We start from the raw sequence: 22,125 nt of genomic DNA, 5'->3' as shown, positions 1-22,125 counted from the left end.
ATTCAGCCCTTCGAGCCAGCACTGCCATTCAATATGATGATGGCTATTCATCTAAAATCTGTACCTCTTTCCTGTTTTTTCCCCATATCCCTTGATGTCATTAGCCCCAAGAACTAAATGTAACTCTCTCTTGAAAACATCCAGTGAATTGGCCTGCACTGCCTTCTGTGGCAGAGAATTCCACAGATTCACAACTCTCTGCGTGAAGAAAGTTTGTTCTCATCTCAGTCCTAACTGGCCCCCCCGTTATTCTTAAACTGTGACCCATGGTTCTGAGCGCCCCCAACATCGGGAACATTTTTCCTGCTGTTACAGTAAGTGAAAATCTAGCAGGCAAGCAGGATGCTTTCACCAACCACCCCCATTTAAAGTCCACTATCTTCCACCGTATCTTCCCAGTGCTTGGTACTTACTTCCAGCAGCCACTGGTTGTCCTCCAGGATGCACCGAGCCGCAGCCTGATCCATGACGGTCACCTGGGCAAATTCGGCACAGAGACTCTCACGGCAGCGGCACAATGCTTCGACGCCTCCGACGGCCCGGGACACTTGCACTGAGGCTGCTCCATGGCCGGAGCTGCAGTGAGCGACTCGCCAGCCCGGCAAACACTCTCCAGCCCCGCTCCCCATCCGCATCTGTCCCCGCCGCTGCTTCTGCTTCCAACACCCGCGGCCCATGCAGTTGATATGAGTTTTGATATTTTCGTTGATCACAGAATTTCTCACAACAGAGTGTGAGAAATTTGTGATCAGCGTGAGAATTTGGTGAAATGCGTGATTCTCACGCTCAATGCATGGGAATTGGCAGCCCTGCCTCTCTATCCACCTCTCCCTCTCCCCCCCTCTCTCTCTCCCCCTCTCTCTCTCCTCTCTCTCTCCACCTCTCTTTCTCTCCCCTCTCTCTCTCCCTCCCACCTCACTCTCATCCCTCTCTCTCTCTCCCTTCCCTCTCTCCCCCTCTCTTCCGCTCTCTCCTCTCAACCCCCCTCTCTCTCCTCTCCCATGTCTCACCCCTCTCACTCTCTCCACTTCCCTCTCTCTTCTCTCTCGCCCCCTTCTCTCTCTCCCCCCTCTCTCTCCTCTCTCTCTCCCCCCTCTCTCTCCCTCTCTCTCCCCCCTCTCTCTCTCCCTCTCTCGCTCCTCTCTCTCTCCCCCTCTCTCTCTCTACCCCCTCTCTCTCTCCCCCTCTCTCTCTCCTCTCTCTCCCCTCTCCCCTCTCTTTCCCCTAACTCTCTCTAGTCTCTCCCCTCTTTCCCCTCTCTCTCCCCCCTCTCTCTCTCCTCTCTTCCCCTCTCCCCCCCCTCTCTCTCTCCCTCTCTCTCTTCCCCCTCTCTCCCTAACACCTCACTCTCATCCTCTCTCTCGTCCCCTCTCTCCCCCTCTCCCCTCTCTCCCTCCTCTTTCCCCTAACTCTTTCCCCTAACTCTCTCTCCCCTCTCTTCCCCTAACTCTCTCCCCCCTCTCTCTCTCCCCCTCTTTCTTCTCTCTCTCCCCTTCTCTCTCTCTCCCTCTCTTCCCCCTCTCCCCCCCCTCTCTCTCTCATCTCTCTCTCCCTCTCGCCCCCATTTCTCCCTCCCATTTCACTCTCCCCCTGGCTCTCTCTCCCCTCTCTCTTTCTCCTCTGTCTCTATCTCCTCTTTCTCTTTGCCCCCCCATCTCTCTCTTACCTCCTCTCTCCCTCTCTCTTTTACCACCCCTCTCTCTTCCCCCTCTCTCCCATTCTCTCCTACCCTCTCCTCCCTCTCCACCCCCTCTCTCTTCCCTCTTTCTTCCCTCTCACCCCTCTCTCTCTTCCCTCCCTCTCCCACCTCACTCTCCCCCTCTCTCTCCCCTACCTCTCTCTCCCCCCCTCCCTCTTCCCTCTCTCCATTCACGCCCCCTCTGTCTCTATTTTTGTTGATCACAAAATTTCTCACCACTGAGCGTGAGAAATTTTTGATGAGCGTGAGGGCGTGAGATTTTGCTTGAGGGCGTGAGTCTCACGCTCAAGGCGTGAGTCTCACGCTCAAAGCGTGAGAGTTGGCAGCCCTGATAAACTGATGCCCTTTAGGAAAGCAAAGTTATTCTCACAACCATGGAAAACAAAAGGAACTTTTATTAACTTACATTATAGAAAATAAAGGATGAACGGATAGCTGGCATATCTGGGGCGGCACAGTGGCACAGCGGTAGAGTTGCTGCCTTACAGGGCCAGAGACCCGGGTTCAATCCTGACTACGGGTGCTGTCTGTACGGAGTTTGTACGTTCTCCCCGTGACCGCATGGGTTTTCTCCGAGACCTTTGGTTTCCTCCCACATTCCAAAGACGTACAGGTTTGTAGGTTAATTGGCTTGGTATATACAGTACGTAAAAGTTGTCCCTAGTGTAGGATAGTGTTGGTGTGCGGGGATCGCTGGTTGATGTTGTCCCTAGTGTAGGATAGTGTTGGTGTGCGGGGATCGCTGGTTGATGTGGACTCGTTGGGCCTGTTTCTGTGCTGTGTCTATAAAACTAAAACTAAAACTAAAAGAGACTAAATGATCCATGGTGTATTTGGATTAAATCAAATGAAGAGAAATTGTGCAGTTAAACTACAAATTCCACATGATGTAGAATGTGGGCACATTTGAGTAAGTCGGACAAAGCCTTACCAGGTTAATGCAGGAAAATGTTTCTATATATTTTACAAACTTTAATGATGCATGAAGTTTTATTCATTCAAATCCAGTGCATATATTACAAGGTGTGTAGGAGGGTGGTTTAAACCGAAGATAGACACAAAATGCTGGAGTAACTCAGCAGGACAGGCAGCATCTCTGGAGAGAAGGAATGGGTGACGATTCGGGTCGAGACCCTTCTCTTTCCGTCTGCATATATCACTACTGGATTTCCAACCTGGAAATTGCACAGTTCCCATTGTCATGATTGCAAGGCTTTCTGAATATATCACCAAGAAATCCAATAGAGGATTAAGAATGAATGTCTTTCTCGAAAGACTGGTGACAAGTGGAGGTCACCACCATGGGATGTGGAGGAGTGAATAGTTTAGGTCCAACCCGCTGAGTTGCTCCAGCTTTTTGTGTCAATCTTAGGTCTATTTTAGGGTTGGCTGGGATAACCTACAAGGAGGAAAAGGGAATATAGGGACACACAGACAAATTCAAATGAGCAAAAATGGGAAGAAGCTCAAGTGGAGCATAAACTCTGGTTGGGGTGCACTTGCTGTTCCTTTGCTGGGCATCCTGTAGAATTCTGTATTTCACTGTGTTAACTGTGAATTTAAAGCTCAAATTTCTCTGATCAATGAGACCGCACTTGTGAATTTTGACTGAAAAAGTGATTTTTCTACACACAGGCACTATTAAAGTTGAACCTACTTGCTTCAATGAAATATCAGGGAAAGGATTAGCACTTTCAAAACTGCAAGAGGATTCACCAAATTCTGTCTTGTCTATCGAGTGCAGAGTGTGTGGAGACAAGGCTTCAGGTTTCCATTATGGGGTCCATGCTTGTGAAGGATGCAAGGTACCGTAATCCACTTACCCTTTGCTTATCTATCAGGTTAAATAAACATTTGTTTAAGCTACCCTGTATTGAGTATTTGATCTTTTACACACTCAGTTATAAAAGTAATTAGAAATATTGTATGAATCAACACTTTATTTACGTATTGCAGAGATCCGTGCATGAAAAATAACCAGAAATAAGAAAATAAACAATTCAACTTCTTCCTTAGATTAATTTATTCAGTTTATTGTTGTATATTTTATCCTATGATATGAATTTATGTATTGATTTGTGACAGGGCTTCTTTCGGAGAACGATAAGGCTGAAGTTGATATACGATAAGTGTGACCTAAACTGTAGGATTCAGAAAAAAAACAGAAATAAATGTCAGTACTGCAGATTCCAAAAGTGTCTCACAGTTGGCATGTCGCATAACGGTAAGCGTGTGTGGAAATCTCTCTCTCTTGCTCATTCCCTCTCCCTCTCCCTCTCCCTATTTTTTCTTTTTCTCATTCTATTTCTCTCTTTCTCTCTCTCTCTCTCTCTCTCTTTCTCTCTCTTTCTACAGCTGCAACCTGTCTTTTTGAGCATTATATTCATGAAAGCAAACACACCATATGCTTTATTTACCACTATTCATCGTATTTCTCAAAAGATTAAGAACTTGGTAAAAAGATATCCATACATTCTGACCTAACCATTATTTCCAAAAAGTCAGATAATGGATAATTGCTACTTTACTCTAATTCCATCTGTCAAACTGATATATCAGAACTAAGAACATCACGGGCACATGTCACGTTTGCAACTTTGAACTTTTGTAGTGCTCATAAAGACCCTGCAAGGCAAAAGAATGATTCAACTGCTGTTTAATGGATTTGTGCGTGCACAATTATAGGGGCTGTCCCACTGCGGCGATCTAATTGGCGAGTGTAGAAGAGTTTAGGAGATTTTGGAAAAGTGTCATGTTGAAGACCTCCTTCGACTATGTGGCCCCTGTATTTGGAGGATTTTCGGGATAATTGGACACTGAATAGTAGAGAGTGAAGACGACCTCCTTCGATCTCCTTCGACCTCCCTTCGACTATGTTGAAGACTATCTACGACTACCTTCGACTACCCTCGATTACCTACGACTAACATGCAGACGTACTACGACCTACCTCGACTAAACCTACGAGTAAAAAAAATATTGATTTTTTTTCCATGCGACCTTTTTTTTTACTCGCGGGCATTTTTCAGCATGTTGAAAAATGCACCGCGACCGAGCTGAGGCCTCGAGTACGCGGGGACTACTCTCGAGCATTAAGGAGATTTACAGAGACCTCCTACGACCTTGTGGCGACCATGCTGCGAGTATGAGTCGAGGGCAAACTCTTCTAAACTCGCCAGTTAGGTTGCCGCAGTGGGACAGCCCCATTACTGCTACAGCTATAGTTGATATGATTATGTGACCAGTTGACTACTTTACAATGCAGTCAGCGCCAAATTCATTGAATGTGGAATGTAGGCTCATTTAAAGAGGACTTCATAGTTTTCTCCATTCCCACGCACCACCCAACTGCAAATGATGCAATTACCCCTCCAGGCTAGTGAAGATGAAATTCAAACATGAGGTAACCAGTTGAAAGACAAGTATTTTAAACAATTTATTTGCCATTTTTGAATACTAGATACTTTATCTCTCTACTTTAACATTCCCCACAGCGGGATAGTTGATTCGAGATCTGCCTGCACATTTTGTCCTACACGTTTACACAGTAACACTTGGAGGAGCTGAGGAACAAATACATTGACTGCCTGCCCTCCAGGGATATGAAGGAAGGATGGGATGGGATACATTTAAAGTGGTTAGGTCAGAATTTATGGATATCTTTTTACCAAATTCTTGATCTTTTGAGAACAGAAATAAATCTATATGGTGGTATGCTTGCCTTCATCAGTTAGGACAGTGAATATAACAGTCAAAAAGTCAGGTTGCAGCTTTAGAAACTCTGGCTGTGCTGAATTTGGAGTATTGTGTGATGTCTCATTGTACCATGCTCGGTGCAGAAGAGGTATACCAGGATACTGTCTAGATTTAACGTTATTAGCGGGATAAACTTGGACTGTGTTCTCTGGAGCATCAGAGGCTGAGGGAAGACCTAATAAAAGTGTACAAAACTGTGAGAGACATAGATAGGGTAGACAGTCAGAAGTGATAGGTCCCTACAATGCACTGTCAGAGATGGTGTTAGAAGTAGATATGACTGAGAACGTTGTATATGTCGGGATATGGATCACGTGCATGTGGAAGGATTAGCAAGAAAATAGGAATTTAAAGATTAGATATTTCTGGATTATTACATAATGGTTTTGGAAATGGTAGTGAAAATGTATCAGAATTGAAATAATATTTAAAGAATAAGCATTTATTAATGTGGCCCCTGTATTTGGAGGATTTTCTCAATGTATACATCATCGGATTTCTTTCCAAGACCATTGCATTGGGGAGGGCAATAAGCCTGTAAGGCAACAGTAAAAACGATACAAATTTATGATATGATAAACATCCCTTGCACCCTCCAAGTCAGGGTTAGCAATTAATCGGTAAAAACCATCTTACTGAAACACAGGAAAGGTCTTGTTTATTTTGTAAAGTAAAATAGATCTAGCAAAGAAAAGTAACATATAGACTCCAAGAACAAATTTGAACTGCGTTGAAAATGATCATCCATATTATTATATTTTCTTCTAATGAATAAACAAATAATGTTGAGCCCAAAGGATTTTAGCATGACTAAAGGATTTCAGTCTGAAGAAGGGTCTCGACTCGAAACGTCACCCATTCCTGAGATGCTGCCTGTCCCGCTGAGTTACTCCAGCATTTTGGTGTCTATTTTTGCATGACTGGTCTGTTTCAATGTTACTACTTGTTTCCTTCTGAACATGATATACTGCAACTTAGAGAAATTACTTTGAAACAAAATGTTCAGTTGTTATTTATTTAATAGCAATTAGATTTGGAAGAATGCCACAGGCTGAGAAGGAGAAGCTCCTGGCTGAAATCTCCAGCGATACTGATCAACTGAACACGGTCTCTGCTGATCTCCGAGCCCTTGCCAAACACATGTTTGAATCGTACATTAAGACTTTCCCTATCACAAAAGCTAAATCTCGTGCAATCATGGCAGGAAAAACAGGGGACAAATCGGTAAGTAGCTGATCAATGTTTCTGTTGGGTAAAAGGAATGAAAAAACTAATGAACTATGCAAAGTCAAGAGTGTTTTATTGTCATATGTCCCAGATAGAGCAGTGAAATTCTTACTTGTAGCAGCACAACAGAATTTATAAACATAGTACACTGTAAACAATATAATAAACAAAAAAAAAGTATAGCGTGTGTGTATATATACACTTACAAATACACATGTATACAGAATACGCACACGCACACATATGTACACATAAAATACAAAAAAACAAAAATAGTGCAATAATAACAATAATCGTTCTGAGGCTGTAGTGTTTAATAGCCCAATGGCTGTAGGGAAGAAGCTGTTCCTGAACCTAGACGTTACTGTACCTTCTTCCCAATGGCAGGGGTGAAATGAGTGTGTGGCCAGGGTGGGGGTGTGGGTCACGCATTGCTTTTGATTGAATTGAATTGAATTGAATTGATTGAATTTCCTTTATTGTCATTCAGACCTTTCAGTCTGAACGAAATGTCATGCCTGCAGTCATACATACAATAATACAATAATAGACAACAGAACAGACAGTAAACACAAATTAACATCCACCACAGTGAGTCCTCCAAGCACCTCCTCACTGTGATGGAGGCAAAAATCTTAGGGCTGCTGTCTCTTCCCTCCTCTTCTCCCTCTGCGCTGAGGCGATACCCCACGGGGCGATGGTAAATCAGTCCCGCGGCTCACCGAGCTCCGCGAATGGGCCGGTTCAGACACGGGGTGGTCGAAGCTGCCGCCCTCCAGTCCAGCGGACGCAGCTGTTGACGACGTCGTCCACTGGCCCGCGGCCGAACCCCGGACATTGTGTTGCAATGTCAACTTGTACATCTTAAATGTGCGGTTAATTAATTCACAATCTGTGGGGATGTACCCCTGATTTCTGGATTCCCAACTAATGATGAGTCCTCGTGTTTTGGTTCTTATCTATGTATTGCTTGGGATCTTGACTTTCCTGGCAAGCCAACTGCTATTGCCCAACTCTTAACTCGCAGGTCTGAGAGGTGCTATTATTACTAGGCAAGTAACTGCAATGCTGCAACCATTGTTCAATCTTTAGGTTGGTGGATGGGATACCAATTTAATGGGCTGTTTTGTCCAGAATGATGTCGAGTTTCTTGAGTTGCACATGTCCTGGCACTTCTACCTTGTGTATCTAATTAGTTTAGTTTAGAGATGCAATGTGGAAACAGACCCTTCGGCCCACTGGGTCCGCGCTGACCAGCGATCCCGGCACATTAACACTACCCCGCACACACTAGGGGCAATTTTACATTTACACCAAGCCAATTAGCCTACAAACCTGTACGTCTTTGGAGTGTGGGAGGAAACTGAAGATCTCAGAGAAAACCCACGTGGTCACGGGGAGAAGGTACAAACTCCGTACAGACAGCACCCGTAGTCAGGATTGAACCCGGGTCTCCGGCGCTGTAAGGCAGCAACTCTACCGCTGCACCACCGTGCCACTCTATGAGATGCCAGGAGCTGGATCATATGCTGGCAGATACCTAGCATCTTCCCTGGTGTTCTAGCCACAGTATCTACTGTAGGTGGTGATCCCATTGAGTTTTCGTTAATTCCACACACACACCGCCCATAGGATGTAAATGATGGAGAGCATGACAGTGATAATGCCATTTAATGTCAAAAATACGTTGTTAGGGGTGGAAGGCTTTCAATGTTGGGTGAGCGTTACTTTTCGAACATCGGCGTTTAATGAATGAGGGGGTAGACAGGTTTAATAGCTGAGTTCGTGCAAATGAAATTGAACTTTGGTATGTTATAACTGGTTAATTATATCCTACAGCTGGAAGGGTTCTGGCCCAAAACGTTACCTATTCCTTTTTCTCCAGAGATGCTGCCTGACCCTCTGAGCTACTCCATCATTTCTTTTCTCTCTTCGACTGAAACTCCAATTGCGAAGTCCTGTATTCCTTAGAATTATTCTATAGTTAGTAGCATTAAATGGGGTGGCCAGACATTCTCAGCTCTTCGTAGTGTCATACAGTCATAGAGTGATACAGTTTGGAAACAGGCCCTTCGTCCCAATTTGCCCACAACGGCCAACAATGTCCCAGCTACACTAGTCCCACTTGCCTGCGCTTGGTCCATATTCCTCCAAACCTGTCCTATCCATGTACCTGTCTAACTGTCTCTTAAATGATTTGATAGTCCCTGCCTCAACTACCTCCTCTAGCAGCATGTTCCATACACCCACCACCCTTTGTGTGAAAAAGTTACCCCTCGAATTCCTATTTAATCTTTTCCCCTTCACCTTGAACCTATGTCCTCTGGTCCTCGATTCCCTGACTGGGCAAGAGACTCTGTGCAGCTACCCGATCTATCCCTCTGGTGATTTTGCATACCTCTATAAGATTATATATATACACCTCATTCTCCTGTGCTCCAAGGAATAAGAGTCCCAGCCTACTCAACCTCTCCCATTAGCTCACACCCTCTAGTCCTGGCAACATCCTCGTAAATCTTTTCTGAACCCTTTCAAGCTTGACAATATCTTTCCTATAACATGGTGCCCAGAACTGAACACAATGCGGTCTCACCAATGTCTTATACAACTGCAACATGACCTCCCAACTTCCATACTCTATACTCTGACTGATGAAGGCCAAAATGCCAAAAGCCTTTATGACCACCTTATCTACCTGCGTCTCGACCTTCAAGGAACCATGTACCTGTACTCCCAGATCCCTCTGCTCTACAACACTATCCAGAGGCCTACCATTTACTGTGTAGGTCCTGCCATGTTCGACGTCCCAAAATGCAACAGCTCACACTTCTCAGTATTAAATTCCATCAACCATTCCTCTGCCCACCTGGCCAATCGATCATGATCCTGCTGCAATCTTTCACAACCATCTTCACTATCTGCAAAACCACTGACTTTTGTATCATCAGCAAACTTGCTAATCTTGCCCTGTACATTCTCATCCAAATCATTGATGTAGATGACAAACAGTAACGGGCCCAGATGTCCCTTGATGTCTCTTCAATGTCCCCTTTTCCCAAAGATCTAAGAGGAATGTATCAATGGTGGACAACATTCACCTTGACTCATTTCCGAATGTAGGTTAGATCCAACCAACTGGGGCTTGCTCCAGGTCTATTAAACCCCTTGGCTGTTTGCAAAAGTACTTCTAACTCCCTGGGCATGTTTGAATGTACAGTTTAGTTTCAGTTTAGCTTATTGTCACATGTATCAAGGTACAGTGAAAAGCTTGTGTTTGCTTGCGAACCAGTTTCTGAGTGTAATTTAAATATTTTAGTTATAATGCAATTAAGATGACCTATGGCATCATTATTTGGTGAAGGTGCATAGCTCATTGGGGAGACATTTGGAACATTTGCCATTTTAATGATAAAGTAACATTTTACAATGATGTTTAGGCTCAGCTGCTTTGCTATTTTCTCTGAATAAATTGTTACTGGAAAAATATGTTCAAGCCAGAGCCAGCCCTGGGGTGCAGGCGGGGATTGTTGTCTGTATCCATAAATAAAAATGTCAGCTTTGTTAAATTTGTGCCTCTTACTGAGAAGTTCATTGAAAATCTTTCTAGGAACTACTTGGTTCCTCTCCTGTTCATTCCGCCCTTTACCAAAACCTGCCTGCTGACCACAAATATTCAGAAAGTGCCCTCAGAACAGACATCTCGTGCTCCACCTTAACATGGGGATCCTTGCTCCGAATCCTTGCTGGAATTAGCAGCCGAATACTTAGGCTTGGATCCTACACAGGATTGGAGCCCACATCTTCTCCCTTCCCCATCTCACTTCCTTCCTCTTCCCCATCAGGATGTGCTGGCTCTAGAGAGGGTCCAGAGGAGGTTTACAAAAATGATCCCGGGAATGTTAACCTATGTTGGGCGTTTGTCGGCACTGGGCCTGTACTCGCTGGAGTTTGGAAGAATGAGGGGGAACTCATTGAAACATCCAGAATAGTGAAAGACTTGGATAAGAGTGGATGTGGGGAGGATGTTTCCACTAGTGGGAGAGTGAAGGACTAGAGGTCATAGCCTCAGAATTAAAGGATGTTCTTTTAGGGAGGAGACGAGGAGAAATGTATTTAGTCAGAGGGTGGTGAATCTGCGGAATTATTTGCCACAGAAGGCTGTAGAGGCCAAGTCAGTGGATAATTTTAAGGCAGATATAGATTGATTATTGATTAGTACAGGTGTCAGAGGTTATGGGGAGAAGGCAGGAGAATGGGGTTAGGAGGGAGAGATAGATCAGCCAAGATTGAATGGCGGAGTAGACCTGATGGGCCGAATGGCCTAGTTCTGCTCCTACTCCTTATGGCCTTGTGATCACTGCTCATTGTTCTCAGAACCATGGAGTGACAAATGCATAGCTGGCATCCTGGCATCACATCACTCCAGTCCTCAAACAACTTCACTGGCTTCCCATCTCCCACCGGATCACCTACAAAATCCTGGTCCTCACCTACAAAGCCCTTCACAATCTGGCCCCCCCATATCTCACTGACCTCCTCTCCCCCTACCAACCCTCACGGTCCCTCAGATCCACATCAGCCGGTCTCCTCTCCATCCACAAGTCCAACCTCCGCAATTTTGGGGACGGAGCCTTCTCCAGGGCAGCTCCCAGGCTCTGGAACTCCCTCCCCCAACTGATCCGCAATTCCGTGTCCCTCACCATCTTCCAGTCCCGCCTCAAGACCCATCTCTTCACCTCTGCCTATCCTTAGCCCCCACGTCCCCCTCCCTTTTCACCTGTGCATTAATTGCCTCATATTGTGTTTTGAATTGAATTCTGTCTTTACTTTGTGTACTAGTCATGTCTCCACTATTTATTTCATTCCCCTTACATGTTTTTCCTCTACCTGCTAAATTTTTGTAAGGTGTCCTTGAGACTCTTGAAAGGCGCCCATAAATAAAATTTATTATTATTATTATTATTATAGCTAAATGAAGTAGGGTCCCGACCCTGGACATCACGTATTCCTTTTCTCCAGAGATGCTGTCTGACTGGCTGAGTTATTCCAGCATTTTGTGTCCACCTTCGGTTGAAACCAGCATCTGCGGCCCCTTCCTACACATAACTGCTGTTGGTGTTCGGTGAATGAAGATACGGTGAACGTCACTAACCCGAGTTGCACTCGCTTTTTCCCGTTGCAGCCTTTTGTTATTTACGACATGAATTCATTGAAGGTGGGAGAGGAACGCATCACATTCAAGCAAACGCCGCTCCACGAGCAGAACGCAGAGGTAGAGATACGCATTTTCCAACGTTGCCAATTCCGTTCCGTGGAGGCGGTGAGGGAAATCACTGAATTTGCTAAATCTATCCCGGGATTCGTAAATCTCGACCTAAACGATCAAGTAACCCTTCTCAAATACGGTGTGTATGAAGTGATATTCAGCATGCTGGCTTCCCTGATGAATAAAGATGGCCTGCTGATTGCTGCAGGCCAGGGTTTCATGACCAGGGAATTTTTAAAGAGCTTAAGGAAACCCTTCTGCAACATCGTGGAGCCTAAATTTGAATTTGCCGTGAAGTTCAATGGTTTGGGCCTAGATGACTCTGACATTGCGATATTTATTGCTGTGGTCATACTCAGCGGAGGTAAGAAATTCTTCTCATTGTGTCGAAAAATTTCTCTTCACATCATATTTTGCTAAAGTCTCTCCTATCACCACTTTTCTCTCCTCCTCTTCTGGAGGCTTTGAATCCCTGCTGGTATACAGTTCTGCTACATTAGTCGACTTTCTGGCCATTGTCCACAGGTAAGCCCTGGGAATAAGTGCTGGCTGTTCAAGCACGAGGGACATTGGACGAAGCAATATCTCCACTTGGCCTGTTAGCGATGATTATTCCTCGAGGTGGTGTAGCAGATGTATTACATTTTCTATTGGAATAATTCATGATTTGAAGTGCAGTTTGTTTCCAAGCAGATTGCTGCCAAAGAAGATGAGATTATGTTATTCAATCTGTCCATTATATTCTCTGACACCTCTATTAACAGGAATGCTCTGCCACCTCGACTTCTCCCTAAAAGTTATTAATGCCACAATTATATTGGACCAGCATTATTTCACAGTGCGATACGATAGTATACGAGAGAACTTTATTTATCCCAGGAGGGAAATTGATTCACAGTTCAGCTGATTGCTTGACTATTTTAGACTAATCGAGTGTAAATATTCTCTTTTGCATATATATTCTACTTGAACCGTGACATGTTAAAGGGTATTAAAAGTGAAATTGGGACGTTAGGGGGGGCAGTATGTTCTCGTTAGAGTGAAGGGCAAGGCTGGCAAGGTTTGGGGACACTTGGGGCCGACGAGGGATATTAAAATTCCAGTCAGAAAAACAGGAGGCATTTATGTGCTATTTATGGGCAACACGGTTCATGCATAATGAGGGGTGTAGGAAATGGTGGGCTACACAAGAGGGAAATTAGGAGGGCAAGAAGAGAACATAACATTGATCTGGCAGACCAGATAAAGGAACATCCTCATAGATTCTGCATGTATCATGTATCGAGCAAAGGGATAACCAGGGAGAGCATAGGTGCCGTTAATCATCAACATAGGCGTCCACATGTTGAGCTGCAGGGGATATGCCAGGTGTTTTACCGAGGTGAAGAGATGTCAAGGAATTGAAGGAAATGAGTAGTGATGTGTTGGACCACATCCAGTTACAAAAGAGGAGGCGCTAACAGCCTTAAAGAATATTAAGATGGATGAATAGCCTGGGCCTGGCCTAGTGTATCCATGGACATTGTTGGAAGCTCGAAAATATATAGTGCTTGGGCCCCAAGCGATGTAATGGTGTATGGGGGGATCGCTGGTCGGCGTGGACTTGGGCCGAAGGGCCTATTTCCACGCTGCATCTCCAAAGTCTAAAGACTCTAAATTATGCGTCACCAATGGGAGAGCGTTTTCTGAAGACATCCAGAGAATTGGTGTCGTAAGGGCAGAGGATGTCTATATGGACTTTAGTAAAGCCTTTGACAAGGTCCCACATGGTAGACTAGTCTGGAAGGTTGGATCACAGGGGATCCAGGGTGAGCTAGCCACCTGGATTTACAATGTGCTCAGCAGCAGGGCTTCAGAGCAAGGGTGGCAGTGAGCGTTGCTTTTCCGAATGGAGGTGTGTGACCAGTGATGTACTTACTGCAAGGCTCTGTGCTGCGTCCACTGTTGTTTATCTTCAACATGAATGATTTGTATAACAATGCAGTAAATCTGCAGTTGACACCAAGATTGGTGGTGTAGCGTACAAGGAAGAAGGCCATCTGTACGTTTACAAAAGGAAGAGGATCAGCTAGAGAAGTTGGCCAAGGAACAGCACATGGAACTTAAAGGGCCTGTCCCACCATGCGAGTTTACCCAAGAGCTCTCCCGAGTTAAAATAAAATCAAACTCGTGGTATTCTCTGAATTCCTACGACCTTCCACGAGTATGTTCACTATATTTAGAGATACAGCGCGGAAACAGGCCCTGTCGACCAGCGATCCCCGCACATTACCACGACACTACACCTACTGGAGACAATTTTTCCATTTACACTATAATAATAATAATAATGGATGGGATTTATATAGCGCCTTTCTAATACTCAAGGCGCTTTACATCGCATTATTCATTCACTCCTCAGTCACACTCGGTGGTGGTAAGCTACTTCTGTAGCCACAGCTGCCCTAGGGCAGACTGACGGAAGCGTGGCTGCCAATCTGCGCCTACGGCCCCTCCGACCACCACCAATCACTCACACACATTCACACACATTCACACACAGGCAAAGGTGGGTGAAGTATCTTGCCCAAGGATACAACGACAGTATGCACTCCAAGCGGGATTCGAACCGGCTACCTTCCGGTTGCCAGCCGAACACTTAGCCCATTGTGCCATCTGTCATCCCAACACTAAGCCATTTAACCTACAATCCTGTGCGTCTTTGGAGTGTGGGAAGAAACCGGAGCACTCGTGTAAAACCCACGCGGTCACAGGGAGAACGTACAAAGTCTGTACAGACAGCGCCCATAGTCAGTATTGAACCCGGGTCTCTGGCGCTGTACGGCACCACTGCGCCACCGTGCCGCACAGATTGCTGAAATGAATACTGAAAGTATTATGAATGTTACATTATCTCTGCTTCCATGTGATGGGCCATTTCTTCATAAAGGTGTTATAGTGCTTTGATGGTTGCATTTGGTATTGATTTTTAATTTTGTATTCAAAATTAATATTAAGAGCAGCATTATAGAATTTGTCAATACATCTGTAAAGGTGTATCTGGAAAGATCTAAGCAGCTTGTAACATTCGTTCCCAGCAAGGATTATTTACTTATTTTCATTATTTTGGAGACATTGTGTAGAGCTAAGGGATGCAAATAATCTTGTCTGAAGATTAGCTATTCACACAGAATCAGAGAAATCATGATCTTGTATATTCTTGGATAATTAAAACATATTGAGCTAAGCCTTTGCTTAGGGCTCAATTTAAATGCAATTTAAATGCAATCACATTAAATTATTCTGATTATAGTGTGCAAAACCAATGTAATCCAGGAATGGCAACAGGTATGTGCAAGTCGCTTGCACCCTGATCCACCACAGATAGTGTGTAGGAAGGAACTGTAGATAGATACTGGTTTAAATCGAAGATAGACACAAAATGCTGGAGTAACTCAGCGGGACAGGCAGCATCTCTGGAATCCCATTCCTTCGCTCCAGAGATGCTGCCTGTCCCGCTGAGTTACTCCAGCATTCCGTGTCTATCCACCACAGATATCCCAGGGTACAAATGCCTGCCTTATCTACAGCTCATAGATGTAAACGAGTGTTTGGGAGATCGGCAGGATGGATTTGCCAGCTACTGCGGGGCAACAGACATCTTCTGCCAAATGACAATGGTGCATTCCCGTGTCCCCTTTCCCCTCGCCTCCACCCGCCAAAGATACAACAATCACTGAGTCATTGTGGCTGGCTGCAGCTGCTCCTGCTGTGCCTGCTTGCTCTCACCTCATAGCGGTCTCTGTGATCATACGGTCATAAAGTCATAAGTGATAGGAGCCAAATCAGGCCATTTGGCCCGTCAAGTCTACTCCACCATTCCATCATGGCTGATCTATCTCTCCCTCCTTACCCCATTCTCCTGCCTTCTCCCCATAAACCCTGATCCACTACATTATTCATTTCTGACCTACGAGCCATTTAGGTTACGAACAGTTCTCAGTCCTGTCGTAACCTGTATTGGTACAAATACTGAACAGAGATGAATGATTTCAATTTCTAATGACAAAGTGTTGAAAATTCTCATGAATCACTAAATTTGTTTTCAAGAAATTCTGCATTTAAACAAAAAAAAAATCTGTGGAAAATGCAGTGGATTTGCTGAGGCAATGGTATTTTCAATTTGTTAATCTTTTCCCTGTAAAGATGCAGACCTTTAAAGACTAGCTAATGACTAAATACTCTGAACAAAAGTGTCCTGTAAAATGTTTCAGCATTGCCTAGACACCATCTTTCCAGTGGGACTTGCACTTTTGCATAAGATAATGAAGCTGGTTTTTATCAGCTAACATCTACTTGGGATAACATGGAATATTTTAAAGAGAACCCATATAAATATGAATAGTTTCTTGTTGAATGGGATTCTTGTTGAGGCATTTTGAAGTATTGCCGCAATCTTAAAATACATTTCTTAGAGACATGTCTCTTCATGATTATATGGTTATGGTGGGGGGAAGAACTTCAAGGAAGATGAGCCAATCATTACTCTCATCAAGACTCCCATTTTGCCAGCTCTCAAATAGTTTAGTTTAGAGATACAGTGCAGAAACAGGCCCTTCAGCCCTCCGAGTCCGCACTGACCCACGATCCCCGCGCATTAACACTATCCTACACACACTAGGGACAATTGACACTTATATCACGCCAATTTACCTACAAACCTGTACATCTTTGTAATGTGGGAGGAAACCGAAGATCTCATTGATCCCACACAATCACGGGGAGAATGTACAAACTCCATACAGACAGCACCCGTAGTCAGGATTGAACCAGGGTCTGCTGGCGCTGTAAGGCAGCCACTGTTGAGTGGCTCCCAGGGTCAATAGGTTGACCTACTGGATAGTTTGCAGTTACAATATGTTTAGTCTCAGAAAGTTCCAAACAAACTTCAATGTCATGTGGTATGGCAATGTGGCCTCATATCATGAATCTTAGAAGGTAGATTTAATGATCTCTATGGCAAGCAGCTCCACAAATAACAACAATGAGAACATTTGAAGGGTGATTCGTACATTTTAAATTACTCCTCATAAACCTGTAAATGTTTCTCATTGTCGTTACTGTTTCCACACAAAATAAAATACAAAGCCTGAATTCTTCACCCGGAAAACCTGAACTGAAAAAATTATAACGAAGATTGATGGACTTCTGTTGTACAGAGGTATGAAGGAATTTGTAGCACTGGTAAACGGATTAATCTAGCACTCAGGCATAATTTAAATGAATTGCTGAGTAAGTTGCTCCGTATCATTCATTCTTGTTCCCACGTACAGAGCAGGGTATTGAACTGTACTTTAAATGATAAAACATTGTCATTTTAGTTCTAAACAAGCATAAAATGACAATGTCTTCCCATTTCATGTTGGTTTAGAACTAAGTCCAGGAAATCATATCCCCACTGTGTTTCGTTGAAGTTATTTCCCCTATCGTTCAATCATTTTGTATTTTCAGATTATCTGTTAATTACAAAAGCAGATGTCATTTGTATGCCATGAACTGTCCCTATCTCCTTTCTATGTTTTGGTACATTTAGCATGTGGACCAAATCTCCTCTACTCTCCTGCACAATTTTAAGAATAGCTACATCAGTGAATCAAGCTTCAGATTTGGAGTTTTGCACATGCATTATAAGATCCCCTGCCTTCTCCCCATAATCCCTGACACCCGTAATAATCAAGAATCTATCTATCTCTGCCTTAAAAATATCCATTGACCGCTTACACAGATTCACCACCCTCTGACTAAAGAAATTCCTCCTCATCTCCTTCCTGATGGAACGTCCTTTAATTCTGTTGCTACGACCTCCGGTCCTAGACTCTCCCACTAGTGGAAATAATATGTCTTCACATCATTCAACAAAAGATACATTTCCGCCCCATCCCCCCAATCAAAGAAAATGTTAAAATCATAAGACAAGTGCCATTTTTTTTGAGAATTGTCTTTTGAAATGGAACTGATTATATAAACTTTGAAGATAAAGTAGATAGTTAGTCTAGGGGTATTATTCTCAATTTGGTTGTGAAGGATCCGGGTTCAAATCCTGGATGAACCCTTCTTTCACGTGGATTTGCGATACGATATAACATTATATATCCCAGAAGGGAAATAGATCTGCCAACAGTTATAAAAAACAAGGTACATGAAACATCAAATGAAAGTGATGAGTGGAAAGGATTGGGGATGTGCAAAGATTGTGTGGAGGGGGCCGGGGGGGGGGGGGGGGGGGGGGGGGGGGGCGGGAGTGGGGCGGCAGTCTACTCCATGACAGAAGGAGTCATGGAGTAGACTCCATGACATTAAGCGCCTTGAGTATTAGAAAGGCGCTATATAAATCCCATCCATTAGAAGGGGGAGGAGTTGTACAGTTTGCTAGCCATGGGGAAAAGGGATCTCCTGTGGTATTCGGTGCTGCATCTTGGTGGAACTGAAGAGCTGAAGGTGTTCCTCAGGAACATACAGGAACTGGAGGGATATGGATCATGTGCAGTCAGTGAAGCTTAGTTTAATTTGACCTCATGTTCAGCACGGACATTGTGGGCTGGGCAGCCTGCTCAAGGGCTGTTTGTAAGTTCTATGTAACAGCTTCAAGGAATACACTTCAGGTTTTCACTTCAGACTGCTCTAAGTTATGGAATTTTTTCTTCTGCATTTCTGTCTCCCCCCCCCTACACGTTTTCTTCCCATTTAAACATTTTTTTAATCATCTGTCCTAATGTTCCTTATGTGACTGTTTTATTCGATGTGTTCCTTTGATGTTTCCGTGACGCAATTTGTTAAAAGATAACAAATGCAAGCTGTGAATATTATAATTTGAATATGAAACTCTACCTTCCTCTAGATCGGCCTGGATTGCTAAATGTAAAACCAATAGAAGATTTGCAAGACAGCATCTTACAAGCACTTGCTTTTCAGCTGAAGATGAACCACCCAGATACACCGCAGTTATTTGCGAAATTGCTTCAGAAAATGACTGATCTCAGACAGATTGTTACTGAGCATGTACAGCTTCTGCACACAATCAGAAAAACGGAGGCAGAAATGAGTCTCCATCCACTCCTGCAAGAAATATACAGGGACTTGTATTAGAGATCCTCACCCTGAATCACTGACAAACCCAGTTTATCCTTCACTAAGGGCACTGTTTTATTATCTGGTCTTAACAAATGACGATCATGCCTTCACCAAGCATCAAAGCAATAGTTTGTGGAATGGCAACCAACTTCAATAAGCAAATGTTTCGGAAAAGGATATTTTCCATAGCAAGAATCATTTTCTTTTGGATTGACGTGAAGAATCCCTTGACTGTCCCGGAAAATTGGTTCTTTAGGGAAGTTTATTTTCTATTGAATCGTGAGGAATAAATAAAAAAAATAATGCCCAGAGTATTCACATTTTAACATTTTTCTAATGATCATTTTTTTTTTTGTGAGCACTCTGTGATGCCCTTTAGGACCGCACTTGTATTGTCTCATCATTACTTTCATGAATAAGATTGAAGCTTAAACTGAAACATTGCAACTATCAACAATCATTATTTCAGGTATCTCTTGCCAAGTGTCTTACTAAAAGATTTCTGTTTTTCTTTAAAGAAAAGTCCAGATGTATATTTAATTATACAACTGGGTTTAATTCTGGACATTCAAATTCACAACATTTGAATGGTTAGTTTTTATTACTTTAGACTCAGTACTAAATCTTTTGAATAATTTGAAAGGTGTGTTGAAAATTCTTGCTGCCAAGTAATTTTTCAAGGGATTAGAAATGCACCAAATGAAAAAGAAGGGTGTTTTAAATGAATTCATATTAAAGTTATTTTCATTGTTTTAAATGCAAAGAGTTTTTAACCGAACAATGTGACAAAGTAGTAACATTGTACTGTTGTACAATCTACAAAGTGCTCAACATACTTACACTGGATACTCCGTGAGGTCAACAGAAAAAATGCAATATCTGTCTAAAATGTAAAAATCTTTATTAAAATAATTCTGAGTGTAATTTAACATTATGAATATTACAATGAAGGATATAGAAGCTTTTCCAAAGAGATTATGTACCTTAATTTGTAACTGTTTATATGCAATAGATTAAATTCAAAAGTTATGAAAAAAAGGCTAATTAGTTAGTAAAAATATCATTATAATTACAAAGCCTTGCTGAAGCACCTGTGTGCATATTAAGAGTTTTGGTGTTACAAATCTGGTTTGAAAGGAAGTCTTTAAGATAAAAGTGTATCCCTTGCGACGCAACCTGTCCTATCACTAATTTGAAGAGATTCATGAATGCTTTTGTCATTTGCACGGATAAGAAAAATGAAATTCTTACTTGCTGCAGCCTTACAGGTATATTAGATGCAATAACAATACTCAATATACAATAAAGTATCCGTTATTCTAAGTAAACCAGACAATGATAGTGCGAAACCCAAAGTGCTTGGAGCAACCACAGCTGTACAAAGTCTGTGGTGGTTCGGTAGAGTTGAGGTGGTTGAGGAAGATTGTGATTAAGGTTTTACTGGGTTGTTCAAAAACCTGATGGTTGAAGGGAAGAAGCTGTTCCTGGGTGTGGAGGGAATGATTCACGGGCTCCTGTATCACCTATTTGATAGCAGCAAGAAGAGTGCATGGCCCGGGTAGTGTGGTGTGCTTCCTGTAGATGACTTAAATGGTGAGGGTTCAGTACGGGATGAACCATCAACCAGCAGTGTTATTTTTTATTAAGCCTCCTCCGTTCTTGAGCATATGAATTTTCAAATAAGGCCATGATACAACCGGTCAGTATGTTCTCTACCATAGCTGAGGTTCAATAGAGTATTGGTGAGATACCAAATCTCCTCACACCTCTGAAGAAGTAGTCATTGATATGTGTCGGTAGGAACTGCTGATGTCTGAAGAAGGGTCTCGACTCAAAACGTCACCCATTCCTTCTCTCCAGAGACGATGCCTGTCTCGCTAAGTTACTCCAGCATTTTGTGTCTATCTAGAATCATTGATGTGTTTTGTTGTGACTCCATTAATTTGTAATGGAGAGCTCGCCAGGGATGGTCACACCCAGGAACATGAAGCTGTTGACTCTCTCCAACACCGTCCTGCCAACAAATACTGGTGCATTGTCTTTCAGCTTTCCTTTCCTCAAGTTAACAATAGGTCTTGCTAGCATTGAGAGCAAAATTGGTGTTCTGGCAGTCTAGATTCAACTATGTATATTTGAGATATTCAACTAGATCATAAGATCCTGAGTGATAGGAGCAGAATTAGGCCATTCAGCCCATCGTTTACTCCACCATTCAATCATGGCTGATCTATCTCTCCCTCCTAACCCCATTCACCTGCTTGCTCCCCATAACCCCTGACACCCGCACTAAACAAGAATCTATCTATCTTAAAAAATATCCACTGACTTGGCCTCCACAGCCTTCTGTGGCAAAGAATTCCACAGAGTCCACCACCCTCTGACTAAAGAAATTTCTCCTCATCTTCTTCCTAAAAGAATGTCCTTTAATTCTGAGGCTGTGACCTCTAGTCCTAGACTCTCCCAGTGCCCATGTCCTGCCTCATCGTTACCTGTTATTTGCATCGTTGGCATATTTAAAGAGTTGCTACACAGTGACGGGCACAGAGAAAGTAGAGCAGGGGTCTGAACACACAGTCTTAATGTGTCCCTTGTGCGTAGGCTCAGCGGGGAGGAGGCGTATCTTGTGCGGAGGCTCGGCGGGAAGGAGGTGTTTCTTGCTAAAGTTGAGGATACATGTGCATAAGGAACAGTACAGACCTGGTTCCTCGAATTTGACAATGAGGTTGTGAACTCCACGACTTAATAGGAATCTGAGGGGTAACATTTTCACACAACGGGTGGTGGGTGTATGGAACGAGCTGCCAGAGGAGTTACTTGAGGCAGGGACCATCGCAAAGTCTCAGAAACATTTGGATAGGTACATGGATAGGACAGGTTTAGAGGGATATGGGCCTCTAAGCAGGCAGGTGGGACTGGTGTAGATAGGTCATGTTGGTCGGTGCAGGCAAGTTGGGCCAAAGAGCCTGTTTCTGTGCTGTATTGCTCTCTATGTGATTCTTCATGTAGCTTGCTCTACAGCTCTGCACTTTGGGCACATAAGTGTTAAATCATATTAACACCAAATGTC

The 22,125-nt window shown here is 43.5% G+C and overlaps 1 protein-coding gene across 2 annotated transcripts in view; it reads left to right on the top strand.

Moving 5' to 3' along the window:
• Nucleotides 1-21,300, top strand: part of pparg (peroxisome proliferator activated receptor gamma) — a 124,645-nt gene extending 103,345 nt beyond the window's left edge. Inside the window, exons 3-7 of one of the 2 annotated variants that reach the window (XM_033037238.1) lie at nt 3,335-3,504; nt 3,785-3,923; nt 6,480-6,679; nt 11,865-12,312; nt 18,826-21,300. In XM_033037238.1, coding sequence (XP_032893129.1) covers nt 3,335-3,504; nt 3,785-3,923; nt 6,480-6,679; nt 11,865-12,312; nt 18,826-19,073 — 1,205 coding nt within the window. In that variant the 3' untranslated portion in view covers nt 19,074-21,300. The remainder of the gene's footprint in view (nt 1-3,334; nt 3,505-3,784; nt 3,924-6,479; nt 6,680-11,864; nt 12,313-18,825) is intronic. The other variant, XM_033037239.1, reaches the window with a different exon arrangement.
• Nucleotides 21,301-22,125: the final 825 nt, after the last annotated feature.

This window comes from Amblyraja radiata, chromosome 18 (assembly GCF_010909765.2).
Source record: "Amblyraja radiata isolate CabotCenter1 chromosome 18, sAmbRad1.1.pri, whole genome shotgun sequence".
NCBI lineage: Eukaryota > Metazoa > Chordata > Chondrichthyes > Rajiformes > Rajidae > Amblyraja > Amblyraja radiata.
The sequence above is the reverse complement of the archived record's forward strand: the minus strand, read 5'-3'. Positions and strand labels throughout refer to the sequence as shown.